The sequence below is a fragment of the Etheostoma cragini genome, chromosome 19, assembly GCF_013103735.1.
Source record: "Etheostoma cragini isolate CJK2018 chromosome 19, CSU_Ecrag_1.0, whole genome shotgun sequence".
NCBI lineage: Eukaryota > Metazoa > Chordata > Actinopteri > Perciformes > Percidae > Etheostoma > Etheostoma cragini.
The window spans coordinates 13,445,093-13,460,141 of record NC_048425.1 but is presented as its reverse complement, the minus strand read 5'-3'; the positions used below and the strand labels follow the sequence as shown (position 1 = coordinate 13,460,141).

The 15,049-nt window shown below is 39.8% G+C and overlaps 1 protein-coding gene across 1 annotated transcript in view; it reads left to right on the top strand.

Annotated features, from left to right (window-relative positions):
• The window catches only part of LOC117962194 (adhesion G protein-coupled receptor L3-like), a 229,202-nt gene that overhangs the window by 129,923 nt on the left and 84,230 nt on the right, over positions 1-15,049 (top strand). The window contains exon 6 of the mRNA XM_034901333.1: positions 13,755-13,769. Coding sequence (XP_034757224.1) covers positions 13,755-13,769 — 15 coding nt within the window. The remainder of the gene's footprint in view (positions 1-13,754; positions 13,770-15,049) is intronic.

The window sequence follows — 15,049 nt, the reverse complement described above, 5'->3', positions numbered from 1 at the left end:
TTGAATGATGGAGGAGATTGTTTTGGCATGTTTTACTCAACACCTGCTCCCAATCTCTTTCCTTCTGCGTTGGCAGGTAAAACCATGAAATTGATGCTGTACACATGGCTATCACTTACAATGCGGCTTGGGCAGATTGTGGTGTCATTACAGGGCCCATTATGCAGTGGTCACACCTAAGGTAAACACCACCTGTGTGACCACGATGGGACTTCATGGCTGCGGCGTGGACACTGCGATCGGGTAATGCGTCTCGTCAGGGTAACTCGTGTTTTAGTGTCTCTACACCAGTAAGGATTTTAAACTATTAATAATAATCATGCCTAAGCTGATGTTCAAATGTAGCTCACACTCGGTACCCAAACACCAGCAGCAGTGAACCTTCCAAGCACCCACCCAGTTCTCTTTGCCTTGAATAATCTCGCGGCAATTTTAAGCTTCTTCAGGAGTAGATCACTCTATTTGATGTTATCAGTAAATCTACTAAGCAGATTGTATAGAAGTTCAGCGGCTTTTTGCCCTTGAGCTTTCCAATCCACGTTCATCAGGTACTAGTGTGGGAGGCAGCAGTCTGCCAGCAGATATACATCACACAACCACTGAAATGCCAGCGAGCATTAGTTTTCTTGTTCAGGCAGTTTTCTTTTTTCTTTTTTTTCTTTTTCTTGTCCCCACCTGAGCGACCAGCTCCACTTCTTCCCATGTGTGAAGGGGGTCTGTAATGCCATCCCATCACTCAGTGACAGCTCAACACTCCCCAACTCAGACAGCAAGCTCCGACGACTGACTTTCTGTCACATATTTCACACACAGATTCTCGTTGATGTCGTTGCTTGAATTTGAAGAAATTGATTTTTTCACAACACATTGCTTTTGAACGGATCTTTGCGGACAATATTTTTACAGGGATTCACTCTCACTGTACAGTTTGTAGTCCAACTAAAATCCCAGTCTAGTGCCTTTATCGCAAAATAATGTAATCATAATTTAATTTTTTTTAATTATTGAAAGGAAGATAAGGTCCTGGGATACATCCAAAATGTTGTTTTTTGTTATCCGTATTTTTTATTGATTTGAAACAACCAACAGTCTTTCAGCATATCTATTCAAATACATCTAAAATATACACTTCTTGCCCACCTTCCAACAACCCATCTACAAACTTCAGCCATCTGGTAGTAATAGAAAAAACAATAATAGTAATATTAATCATGCTGGTTTACAATAAAATAACAAAATAAACACAAAACCCAACAGTATGCATGAGGGTACAGTGTCAGTTGTTATTGTCACCTGTGAGGACATACTGTAGGTTACTAGGTCTTGAATATGTAAAGAATGAATCCCATATTTTATGGAAAATAAGGCTTTTGTGTTTAATGGCATATGTAAGCCTTTCAATCTCTATACAGGAAGTTCATTAACACATAGGGTTACAGTTGGACAACCAAAACGTTTCCACTGTCTAGCAATGAGACGCTATGCGTGTAATTAGCAGAAGTTGACCAGTTTGTTTTCATATGTTGTAAGGAATCATTTCTCTGAGATAGGGACACAGATTTCTGGGCATACAGGAATTTCTTTCTGAACAATGCGGGAAATGATCTCAAGTATGGCATTCCAAAATTCTTAAATATGTTTAAAACAGAGTTCCTTTCTCTGTCGTACATTTTATACAAGTGTCCAGGATGTTAGGGTTAGACTTGTGGAGTTTTTTGGGGAGTTATACATGTTCTCATGAGCCAGTTATGTTGAATTAACCTCACTCTACTGTTAGTAGTCATAGTTTGTGCTTGACCATGTGCCTTTTAACATTCTAGCTCTGTAAAAATGGGAAATGATGGAATAAATCTTCCATCCTGGCCATTTTCTTACAGTCTGAGGACTCTCTTGATGACTTAACTTTTGTGTTGTCTTCCCGTCAAAATTGAAAATCAACATGGTGTTGACGCTTTGTATCGATGTTTTTATACACTTACAATGCTTTTTTCAATGTTTGTCACTTTTTTGACATTTTCTACGCTACGTAACACTAACTTATTAACTTTAATTTTACAGTTATTTTTGGAATTTATGGTCAATAAACCTCATTTATAAGAAATTTTTACTATTTAATTTAATTATTTTGACTAAAATTAAAGGATTGTATGTTGATGATTTATCACAGACTGGAATATGTCAACTCGTACTCAATACTATTTCAAAGCCACTTCAGTGTTTCTTTTTCAAATGCTATAAAATTTAATAAGACACCCTAAAATTATTAAAAGTAGAGATTTGTACTGTAAAAAGAACATTGGTATAGAAAAACGGATCAATTTGATCCGAGGACAACATGAGGGATAAGCAATTTACTGTATACGTTTGAGACTGTCCCTTTAAGACCATTTAACCATATGAAGCAGGAGAGGAGGTTGATACAATTTGTTCTTAGAATGAACAAAACGGCGTATTTGAAAGTATTTAAAGAAATGACTCCTAGGAATCTCCAAATTATCTTTCAGATACTCAAAAGGCATGAGGGTGCTGTCTTTTAAAGAGAAGTAAACCAAAGTTTAAAACTTGACTCTGAACAAAATGTTCTTTTTTTTATTAAGCCTAGGTGCCGACCTAATGAGCTAGTAGGCTCATTGTCTGCAGGGATACAGAGAGACAAAGTAGACAACTGTTGCTTGTAAGCCAATGGCAGACAAGACCACATCCCAGTCTAACTGTCTGATCTTTAGAGCTTTGCGAGTTTTAAAGCAGTTAAACATGCTAATGTTACACCTGACTAGTTCATGAGCTATCTAGCCTGCAAATATAATTCAATTAAGATCAAATACATTTATATAGCGCTAAATCAATACAACAGTTATCTAATTGCGCTTTTCATAAAAGAGCAGGTCTGGACCGCAGTCAGGGATGTTATTTACTAAGACCCCAACAGTTCCCACCAAGAGCAAGCACTAGGCAACAGAGACAAGGAAAAACGTCCTTTAAGAGGCAGAAAGCTCGAGCAGAACCATGGCTCAGGGTGGGCGGTCATCTGCCTCCACCGGTTGGGGGTGAGAGAAAGAGACAGAGCGAGAGTGAGAGAGACACAGACAGACAGACAGACAGACAGACAGAGACATGGAGAATTTTAGCAGAGGGTGTTGAGCAGGAACATGGAGGCAGAGGGACATTAGCAGTGCAGATTCCGCAGTGGTACAAGACAAGACATGTGTGTTTCTAGGCATTAGCTGGAGAGCTAAAGTGGGTCGTTGCTGTTCAGAGTCTGAGGCCCCCAGAGTCCTGTGGACTGGGCTGCCGACCATCCAGCTGTGGTTAAAGCATGATGTTACTGCTCAGTGCAAACACGTTTAACCCTTCATGTTTCCTATGTCAATGTTCTTATTAATTACCCAAACTAACATGATTGATTCTACACAACGCTCTTTGGCAAGTACAAATCTCTACTTTCGTTCATTCTGGGGTGTCTTATTCAATTTCATAGTATTTCAAAAACAAATTAAAGTGTTTTTGATATAGTATTGAGTAAAAGTTGACATATTCCCGTCTGTGATTATCCATCACATGCATTCCTTTAATTTTATTCAAAATAAATCCTAATTTTCTGCTTTTCTAATTCAAACATTTGGTTTAATTTCCTATAAATGAGGTACATTGACCATAAATTCCAAAAATAACTGTAAAACTAAAGTTTTAAGTTAGTGTTACGTAGTGTTCAACGTAAAAAAATGTGACAAACATTTAAAAAAGTGTTGGACAAAAGGGACAAAAACGTAGGTAAAAGTTAACATCAATTAACCCTTGTGTTGTCTTCCCGCCGACCTGGACATTTTGGTTTTTCTGAGTCAAAATTTAAAATGAAAACCCTTTTATCAAGGTTTTGGTTGTCTTTTTTTTACCCTTTTGTGTCTTTTCCCCCAATGTTTGTGTCACTTTTTCAATGTTTGTTGACTTTTTTGAAGCCTTTTGAAATTTTCGTGGATTGTTCCCCCAAATTAAAGCTTTTTTTTAACATTTGTCACTTTTTTTGACATTTGTTTGCATTTGTCACTTTAAGTGCCATTTTTCTTTAGTTTTTTCCCCAAATGCTATAAAATTGACAAAAAACACCCAAATTCAATGAAAGTAGTGAACTGATAATTTCTTTAACTTTATTTAACTTGTGAGGAGCGTTGTTGGGAACAATCCACGTTACTCTTTTGGACAATTTGTCTAAAAGAAATCCACATTTCTGCTATAGAAACCTTTTAGAAAGGGGTCAAATTTGACCCGAGGACAACAGCAGGGTTGAAAGGATTTGATCAACTACAGCATTAGAAGAATACACAGACATCATGAAACCAAAACTATGAAATATAAATTTCTAACAACTAATGTTTCTCAAATGGGAGACCAGCGCATGTGATTTACAGTGTAGACATGTATGCTGGAGCAGACAAGCATCATACACATTATTTCAGTTAAAAATAAATAAATAAGATCTGAAATTGGGGTTGAGATCAGAAAATGATGATGGAGACTTCAAAGGTGACAAGTCCAAAGATTTCAGATCATTTGCGGTTTTATTCAGACAGTGAACATACTTTCTCGACAAAGAAGCGCCGCCTCTGCACGCACTCGGTTGTCTACGCAAGAGTGACCAATGAGCATCAGAATAACTGCGTTTTATATTCTTCTTGTCACTTTATCTATTCCTGTGAGACAGTGTTACCTTCAAAACGACTCCTTATTTGTGAGACACCACTAATAGTTTTCCACATTCCGATCTATTCCTGCAAACTAGTGTCCCCTTCAGGCTGACCCTGCCATGGACGCTCCCTAAGAATAGTTAGATACATTTGAACACCTGCATGCTTAAATAACAACCTACTAAGACCAAATTCTCATTATATGGTACTGTAAATATTACTTATACACAAATACACTTAATAATTGATTTTTGCCCAGCCCTGTTTACTATCACATGGAAACTAAAAGGTAAGCCTCCCAGATTTAATAATATATATAGTAATAAATACCAAGGTGTCTACTGCTACATGACGCTTACACTGTCGTAGAAAGAAATGGCAGTTTTGGAGGCTGGATTAACATTGGTCCTCCAGAAAAAAACATGTCTTTTGCTTGTTGCAAGGCGAGATAATTGCACAGGGAGGCTGTAATTACCAATGTGGATAAATGTTGGTGTCAAAGGGGTGAATCTGGACATGTGGAAGCTGTTTTTCCCCACTAATGGCTGAAAAAGGTGGCGTAATCTATCAGGCTCCGGTTTTGTTCCGGATGCTTTGCTCAATATAACATCAACATATACAGGATCCTCGTTGTTTTTTTCAATGATAGACGAAAATGTACACACTCAAACATATTGGAATAAATGCTCTTGCACGCTGAACAAGCTTCTGTAAATGCCCATGAACACTACCATTTATATAACACAAGCAAGGCTTTTATCTCAGTGTTTCCTCCAACAGCGACCCACACACACAAACACAGACACACTCAGGCACACATGTCTGAAAGAGCTGCTGGGGGTGCCAAGAGTCGAGGATATGGCACCAATTAGAGATTGGTCTCTTCGGGAAGGGGGGTCTCTCCTTTTAATGATCACCATACTAATCAAAGCCCTTTTTCCATTTCCTTGTCTTTTCCTGTCTTTCTTCTTTGGTCACTGTTGTCCACCATGTCCAGCCTCACACCCGACTAAACACCCTCTTGCTATTCTCCCCCACAATTCTCCCCATCCTTCTGTTCTGTTGCATTACTTCAAAGTCCTTCAAAATCAAGACTTTTTACAGGAGCTGCAATTCTGTTATTTCTGCTCCAGTTGTCGCAATGTTCCACACAAATGTATTTAATTTTGCCTAGGCTGCACATGTCTTTTCTCCTTCTGTCGGTCGGTCCCATGTGTGTAGCAGGTTGGCTGAGCGCCAAGTCATTGCACCTGTCCCTCAAAGAGAGACAACCACACATGCATGCATGCAGACAGAAGAACAAGCATACACACAGGCGCGCACACTGCATCGTGCATTGTCAAGGTTATGAGATAGCATAGCAGCTTCCCAGTAGGAGGGAGAGAGAAAGCGATGGGAGACAGAAAGGAGACACTAGGGAGGAGATTGAATAAGTACGAGAAAGGAGCACAAAGAGAGCAGACAAGTGGTTGAAAGAAAAAGAGGGCTGTTGAGAAATGGAACCTGTAATGATGGTGTGGGAGCACCAAGCAAGGGAAATGATAGGAAAAAAATGAGGGAGATGAGAGAGAAGAGAGAATACAGGGAAAGAGGGATGGTAGCCTTCGTGTCCTCCCCCATCCTTAGGCACATGCTATTCAAAGCCCCGTAATTTGTGTCATTAATTAAAAAGCTGATGGGATGGAGTTAAGGGGGTTTGCATGGGCTTTCTCCTTAGTTGAGAGAGAGAGAGAGAGAGAGAGAGAGAGGGAGAGGGGGGGAATGAAAAAAAGTGAAGGAAATATTGCAAAAAATATTGCAGCCATTCCACCATGAATCTCTATTAGTGGCTAATGATACCATTCTGATACCTCTCAACCATTAGTGTGAAATCGGGAAGCGTTAATTATTGAAATGAAAATCCATACAGCTGCCGCTCACATGACATGGTCGGGGCTTTGAGTCGCTCGGGGTCCCCATTGTTAGCTGCTCAGCGTGTGTCTTCAGCAGAATATAGACTACAATAAGTATGCAGAGCGACTTCTCGGGTGAAAATTATATTTGAAATGATGCATTATCCGAACAAATGCAGTATGGACTACATTATGCACTGGTAATTTAATTGAATTGTATATAGGGCTCCATGGCTGATCAGCAGGGTGCTTCTATATTATCCGCCCATTATCACTGCCAAAGCTGGATTACATGCACACACGCTTTGGTGTAGTTTTTTTTTTTCTCATTATAATGATAATTTTATAACCTTGACAAAATATATCATTTTTAAGGGAAGCCATAATGATGGTTGGTTGTTCAGTTTATTAAATTTGGTTACAACAGCTTGACCAATTAGGTAAGCTGCAGCAGCGGCAGCCATGTTGCCTTTTCCAGCTCAATGTGTTTGGCAGGCTGAACCATACAGCATCCAGACTGTTGTAAGCTGCATGCACACGGTGAGCTGCTGCTTTGCCCAAACACGTTGCCAGAATTCACCCCAACCTGGCCAAGCAATGCATTCACTTAAACGGTGGCCTGGTTGAACATGTATCTGATTTGACTGTTTCCATAATGGTCATAAACACAAACTGACCCCAGAGGTAGAATAAACATAAAATACAATTTAAACACATAATTGAAATATGAAATGTCCTACTCATTAGTAAACATAGGCTGCTTCTAGATCTGAGTGGGCAGCGGTTTTCTATCCCTGGACTAATCTCAAGATAAACATCATATAAAAAGAATAAAGTGAGGAAGTGAGTAGCATTAAGATGTCTTAGAGCCTGGCTCTTAAGCCCAAACTGCTTCTCAGTGGCTGGAAGATAAGAGTGCTCGCACCGATCCGCTTCCAGGGGGCTCTGTGTGCAGCGCTGTGGAACCGGCTGGGGGTGAAAAGAGCTTTGGTCCCTGGCAGATCTCTCTATCTCTCTATCTCTCTATCTATCTATCTATCTGTCTATCTATCACCTATCTATCTGTCTGTCTATCTATCTATCTATCTATCTATCTATCTATCTATCTATCTATCTATCTATCTGTCTATTTATCATCTATCTATCTATCTATCTATCTATCTATCTGTCTATTTATCATCTATCTATCTATCTATCTATCTGTCTATCTGTCTGTCTATCTATCATCTATCTATCTATCTCTCTATCTATCTATCTATCTATCTGTCTGTCTGTCTGTCTGTCTGTCTTTCCTTGGGAAATCTATCCATCTGTCTGTCTATTTAGCCGTCTGTCTGTCTATCTAGCCGTCTGACTCTCTGTCTGTCTGTCCATCCATCTAGCTTTCTGTCCATCTAGCCGGCAATCCTTCTCTGTGTCTGTCCATCTAGCCATCCGTCTGTCTGTCTGTCTGTCCATCCATCTAGCCGTCTGTGTATATCCATCTAGCCGTCTGTCTGTCTGTCTGTCTGTCCATCTAGCCATCTGTCTGTCTGTCCATCCATCTAGCCGTCTGTGTGTCTATCCATCTAGCCGTCTGTCTGTCTGTCTGTCCATCTAGCCATCTGTCTGTCTGTCTGTCCATCTAGCCATCAGTCTGTCTGTCCATCCATCTAGCCGTCTGTGTGTCTATCCATCTAGCCGTCTGTCCGTCTGTCTGTCTGTCTGTCTGTCTGTCTGTCTGTCTGTCCATCCCAGCCGTCTGTCTGTCTGTAATTTTGTTTTCCATGGCCCAAGGGGCTTACACAAAAGCATACACTAATACATAAAAAGCAACTTAAATAAATAAGGAAATAAGAGTAAAACTGAGAAAATAACTGAACTTTGTCCATTTGCAGGCCCGGGAGATATGCACATTTTTAGAGGATTTTCTTTTCTCATTTCCAGTGATGACATTTCTTCCTTCTGGTTTGCTTTGGCATCCAAGGAAGGGCAATTACAGCAGGGCATTTCTTTTCCTCTAAGAAAATGTGCTAGACCCGTGTGGTTCTCGATGAGACATCCAACCGTCCTGCCCATTGCAAAAGCAGGATGATGAGATATATTCCGTATGCCAATTTATCTGTCAAATTGGTGCAATTAATCCTCGACCCAGGTACAGTCCCCAGACTCATCATAAAGATTTTTTTCAAAATTGCGCAATTAGATATCTGTGTTTAAGTAATTTGATGGCCACTCAATACTCATCATCCCTTTTTCAAATAATTAGCTCGTTACCCAATTCAGTATTTAAAGTTGATTTCATTAGTGCACAGTGTGTTGGAGTGTGGTGTGATTACCATTACCATCATCGTTGCACAATTCAGTCGAGTATCTCTTAATTGTATTACTGTATACTTTCAAATGAGCTGACCATAGGTAAAAAGCTTTTGTTTTTGCCCTCAGCCATCATAAAAACAAATTATGTTTAGCAGATGGAACACGAGGGACATGCCAGACTGTGTATTTAACCAATCATAGGATATGTCCTTAAATCTCAGGACAAGGCTTCCTCAAGTGTTTTGGAACAGAAATGCAGATAAAGGATAATTTCTAATGTAGAGCCTATGAATGAGATGCTTTTTGTGTAATGGAAGTAACATGTAAACCTCTCAATGAGGTAAAGGTAGCTCCTAAAGGACCCTTCATTTGTATTTTTTAATGCGTGTGCATATTTTTAATAGTTTGAGTCTTCTTAGACATCAGAGCAGACAAAGAGAAGGTAGAGACGAGGATTAGAGCAAGAGAGCTAAGTGCTATTTAGTGACTCAATGACAGCCGTGACCAAAATCGCATTAAGGTCACAATGGGGGTGGTGGGGTGGAGTAAAGCAGCTTCTCAAATGAATCAATTCTCCAGCTTCACACTGCTTTTTTGCTCCACTTTTGTCCGTGACGCGGTTAAGGTGGATGGCCAAGGATCGCATGACAGGTATATCTCAGCCTACGCCGTATTTGCAGTGAAACAGGAGTGGACGTGACATGGAACAGATTGGTTCGAGTGATCCGAGAGGTGCCCTTGCTGCATCCAGCGACGGAGGCCCCGTCCTGTACAGTAGCAGCCTCGGGAGTGAAGTATTTCCTTGTCGGGGATTTCATCCAAATCCTTTACTCCCTTCTCCCGCCGTCTCCTCTGGCCATTGCATCATATACCACCTCTCACATCGCCTCCGTTAATGCCTTTTTTCCGTAGATCATTACCCTCCTCTTCCCTCGCCACTGTTAGCGATCGCTCAACAGAAATGCTGGCTGTCCTGTGGCCCCTGTTATGGGGCCGGTGCCCATGGGAGGTGTGGATGGATAGATAGATAGATAGATGGATAGATAGATAGATAGATGGATGGATAGATGGATAATTTATTCATACCAAAGGAAATGTAGGCATCCAGTAGGAAGACAACCACAACACAACAAACACAAATACACACATATATCACACATACACAGAGATGGCAAAAGTACTCACTTCCCGTACTCAAGTAGTAGGACAGATACTTGTGTTAAAAAATACTCTGGTGAAAGTAGAAGTACTGATTCAACTTATTTTCTCAAATAAAAGTAACAAAGTACAGGCTTGGAAACTCACGTAAAAGTAGCCTTAGAGTGACAGAGCTACCTGGACCAGACAGACGTAACTAGAGAGCATGCTGAGAAACTACAGTGGACATGGAAAAGGCTCTTTATATACCATTAACTACAATTTAAATGTCTGTCTGCCAATAGGCCTAAAACATATAGCTTATTTATTGTGACAGAGACTCCAGGATAATAAGATTCTGACTGAGTAGCAAGATATGAATTCAATTGGGATTCTGTGAGAAGTCTCTATATTCCCATCCCATTAGATTCAATTTGGTATCGATGACGCTAAAAATAACGGGAACTCCGGTGAAGTTATTTGAAACTTGTAAGCGAGGACTAGATTAGGACTGGATGTAAAGTTGATTCTGGTTCCAACTTCGCCCCAGGTGTGTGTGTTAAAACACAAACGGAGCCAACTTCTCTCTGTTGATGCTTTATTACAATCAAGCATCAGTAAAACATGGGCGTGGGGAGCTCTGCTCTGGCTGTGTGTGTGTGTGTGTGTCTATGTGTCTATGTGTGGTTCTGCAAAGAAATAAATAACATTGTATAGGCTACCATACACAATGCATAGGAATCATATATGTTAGTAAATAATAACAATAAACCTACTAATAATTACATTATCTTAATGCAGTGTAAGTGCTGCAGCATGTCAATAATGCACCTATAAACACAAACAATCGCCATTATTAATCAACAGCCAGGTGTAACCTAGGTAACAGGTTAAGAACACAAACAATAAAATCACTAGCTAACTTAATTTGCCAGAACTATAGACCAATAAAATGAACAGACAACTTATATAGTAAGTTTTACGACTTACAGTTCTCATGGACTCGCCCACACAATCTCAGCTGATTATCCTCCGGACAGCTAGTCTCTTTTTCCTTTCTCTCACCTTTTTCTCCGTGTAGCGTGCGCACCGGCTCGAGGTGTGAAGTGCGTGTCCTCGCTGTTCTTACATGCACTCACAATCACACCTGATAGACGACCTTTAGTACAAAACTAAAGTAACGAGCCAGTTTTGTAAAATGTAAGGAGTAGAAAATACCGATATTTGTGTTTAAAATGTAAGGAGTAAAAGTAAAAAGTGCCACAAAAATAAATAGTAAAGTGAAAATATCTGAAAAATCTGCTTGAGTACAGTAACAAAGTATTTTTTTGTTACTTCCCATCTCTGCACATAAATGAGAATTAAATTTAAAATCACACAGAAATGTCATGACCATGATAAGGTCAGATACTATTAACTATTCAAGCTGATTTATATATTCAAGCTGATTTATATATGTATATCTCCGGACTCAGGACTGTGCGCCAGCACCCCCCGCCCCTCTTTTTTTTCTCTGCACTACCTTCACTTTATATCTCTGACTTTATATTTTTGGTTTTGATTTTTGATATTTTATACTGTTATCTTATATTCTTATATTTTTTGTGTCAACGCTGTAAAGGGATTGCTTTAATCTCGTTGCACAAATACCGTGTACTTGTGTATAATGACAATAAAGGCATTCTATTCTATTCTATTGTAAAAGTGAACAGTGCAGTAGATCAAGATTAAAATATTGACTAAGACTATAAAATATGAACATCATAACCTATAAACTGGCTGATGAATAAGAATTAGCACATTATGTAACAGGGAGTAAGTTATAAGATGTCAGCTGTAGATGTTGTGACCATAGTCCAGGTTATGTATGAGGGCTAATGTAGCCAATGAGAGGAGGATCCAACGGGGGACGTTTGACACTTTCCTTTGATTTGATCGATGGGGTCCATGTGTAGTTCCGAGTTATTGGCAAATTTGAGTTGCCAGTAATAGTGATTCAGATGTAGCCCCGAGCTATTGTTGCCTGGCCACTGTGTGGACTTATTGTGTTTCAACGACAGCTGGAGTGTTTGCCGCCGTCCAATCTTATGATCTGGCAAACACACACGACTTGTTGAAAGTCGCTCCTCTCCCTACTATTTTCCCCTCTCTTTTTTTGCTCTTTCCCTCACCCGACACAGGTCCACCCGTACTCGCTGCTTTTCATTGGCTCACTGCCTTGCATTAATATTGTTCTCCTCTAATAACTTTCCCATCTTTCAAGCTCAAACCCACCCGCCCCTACCCACTGACCTAATACCTCACTCTGTTGCACTCTCCATTTGGAGGAGAGGACTCTTGTAAGCCCTGGTAACAGAGGTTAATCCTCTCTTATTAGAACCGGGATTACTGGAGGGGAAGGGACAGGACCTGCACAATGCCATGACTGACATAAAAAGCTTGTCCACAAGACGAAACAATACATATAGTTGGTATATAGTTGGTAGAGTAAAGACATTAGAACCACAGCAGTTTTTGAACAGCCGTTCGGTATAGTTGTTGAGCCGTAGGATGAAAACAGCTTTTACATTTCACTTTCACCTGCAGCCATTCCTATTTAATAAATAGGTCATACGTTACAAAAACATGTTCTCGCCTGTAATCACTATGCATTCTGCATTTTACAGCGGGTGAACATGCAGCGTTTATCAGCTAAAGAGACAGACAGAGACCAAAATATAGGGATAAGGAGATTTAACATTGGAACATTTGTCAGGTGGTCACACCTCCACCATGAAATCCATGCCAGCTTTGTTCAGTGTTTGCTGGATAATGGAAACAGTTTGCCAACATGTTAGCCGTACCAGCTGGTTCCACTGAACCCAAATGGACAACACAAGAAATGGATGCAGGTCTCAGTCCAGACTAAGGACATTTAAAATAATTTTCCTCACTGACAATTAGGGCCGGGCGTTATAGAGTAAATCAAATATCACGATATTCTTGACCAAGTATCTCAATGTTGATATTGTATGGTTGACTGTATTGTATTGGTGCTTTATCAAAATGATATTTACACAATGAGATTTTTGATAAATATTCTCCAGAAAGGATTTAATGACTTAGTGGATAAAGGTTAATAAATAATAGAACAGCTAGAACAGTCTGGTAAGTTCAGAAAATCAGGTAGAGACAAAACTTACGATATTACGATATTTACCAAAATCTAAGACAATATCTAGTTTCATATCGGGATATCAATACATCGATATATTGCCCAGCCCTACTGACAATATCCCATACTTTAGATATTATCATCAGTCCATTTAGGTTATAAATGACAGAATTGTCAGTGTGAGACTACAGATGTTTAGTGTGAAATGTACCCTATTACCATGTGATGGACTATTTTCTCGCAGCTGGACATTAAATCTGTAAGCTTGTTTGTAAGTGGCCACATGGTTGAATTATTTTATGGTTGCAGAAAAGGTCGTGTACACAACCATGACTTCAAAAATAAAAAATAAAAAACACATCCTGATTAATCTGTCCTTTTTCCTACAGGCTCATGGGTGATGCAGTACTTTTTTTCTCCTTCCTATGAGATAGGATTGAATGTGTTGTGTGTCTATTCTACTAACCCCATGCTCTTCTGTACAGTATCGTTGTGTGACTGTGACAAAATTAAGACTTTTCCCAGTTATTACATCATTAATATGTTCTTTCTTTTTTCCCTCTCTCTCTTTCCTTCATGCCTAAAAAATAGAAGTGGAACAAAAAGGTAACTAAATGCCAACAACTTTTCTTCTTCACCTGCATTTTCATCTGGGCATAAATAGGCTTGCATTTAAAAAAAAAAAGAAATTGGTGACGGGATGCTAAAGCAGATCTCTGCCATCTGTATGTCTGTGGTCATTGTATGGTTTGCTGCAGTTGAACATGTCATTCATGGGGGAAATACATATTATCATATAACGGTAGCATGTACATTATGTCTAACGGTGTTAGAAAATACATGCTGCCATCCAAAACCTGTGAATATTCAATGCACCTTCATTCCTTGTTCATCACATGCATCCCAGATTGACATTGCCACATATATCAGATCATTCTTTAGGGTAGGATCGTTACAGGCCTGCTCTCCAATAAAATCCCATAACTCTGGGATGTTTTTATCCCCTGTAATAACTGAAGATTATTCCAGCTCTGCTTTATCAGTTGCATACTATTAAAGAAGAGGACTATGCAGGGTGATCAATAGTTTGTCCAATGAGCTGTCAGCATTTTTGATTATAGCTCTAACGTGATGATGGCTATAACCTTCAGGGAGCAACCAGTCAATACTGGAGACGGATCCGAGGCATCCATATTCTTACTTTATCAGTAGCGCACGATGCTGCAGAACATATGCTAAATCATAAATGCGTGCCCCAGGAGCATTGTGTTTGTAGCTTTGTACCTTTCTGCATGAGCTGGAGGCACGTCCTTTTGTCAGGCGTTAACTACAAAGCTGGATTCAAGTCAAAGATGGAAATGGAACCATTAAACAAGACTCAAGAGTTCTGCTTTAATAGCTACGCAATAAATTTGAAGTTTCATAGTAGTCATTAAATAAGGACGTAACACTGAAATCTGTGGCAAAGAGAATGAGCATTGAAGCTATTGTCTGTGTCAGTTTTTTGTGAATTTCCCCATGAAAGCCATGATTGCTTTTGCATCACTTCTCTGATATCTTTCATTCACTCTTCCATGTTTGTGCTTACGTCCTTAAAAAGCATATTTCATAGCGCCCGGCCGGCGTGCTGTCAGTACTAAGCTTACCTCCCCTGACCTTGTACCCCAGCACATCTCATCTTTTTCAACCCTAGAAACAGCCCTCTTAGCATTTAGTGGAGCATCCGCTGAGATGTGTGCCAAGGCGCTATGTCAACGGGACGCAGCTCGACACATTTTTCACCTGCAGGTAGACAACATGTTTAATCTTAAGAGATTACAAGGGAAAGAAGGCTCTGTTTTTTCGCTGTCTCTTTCTCCTCCTGCTCGGAGCGCGCAGCTTTTACC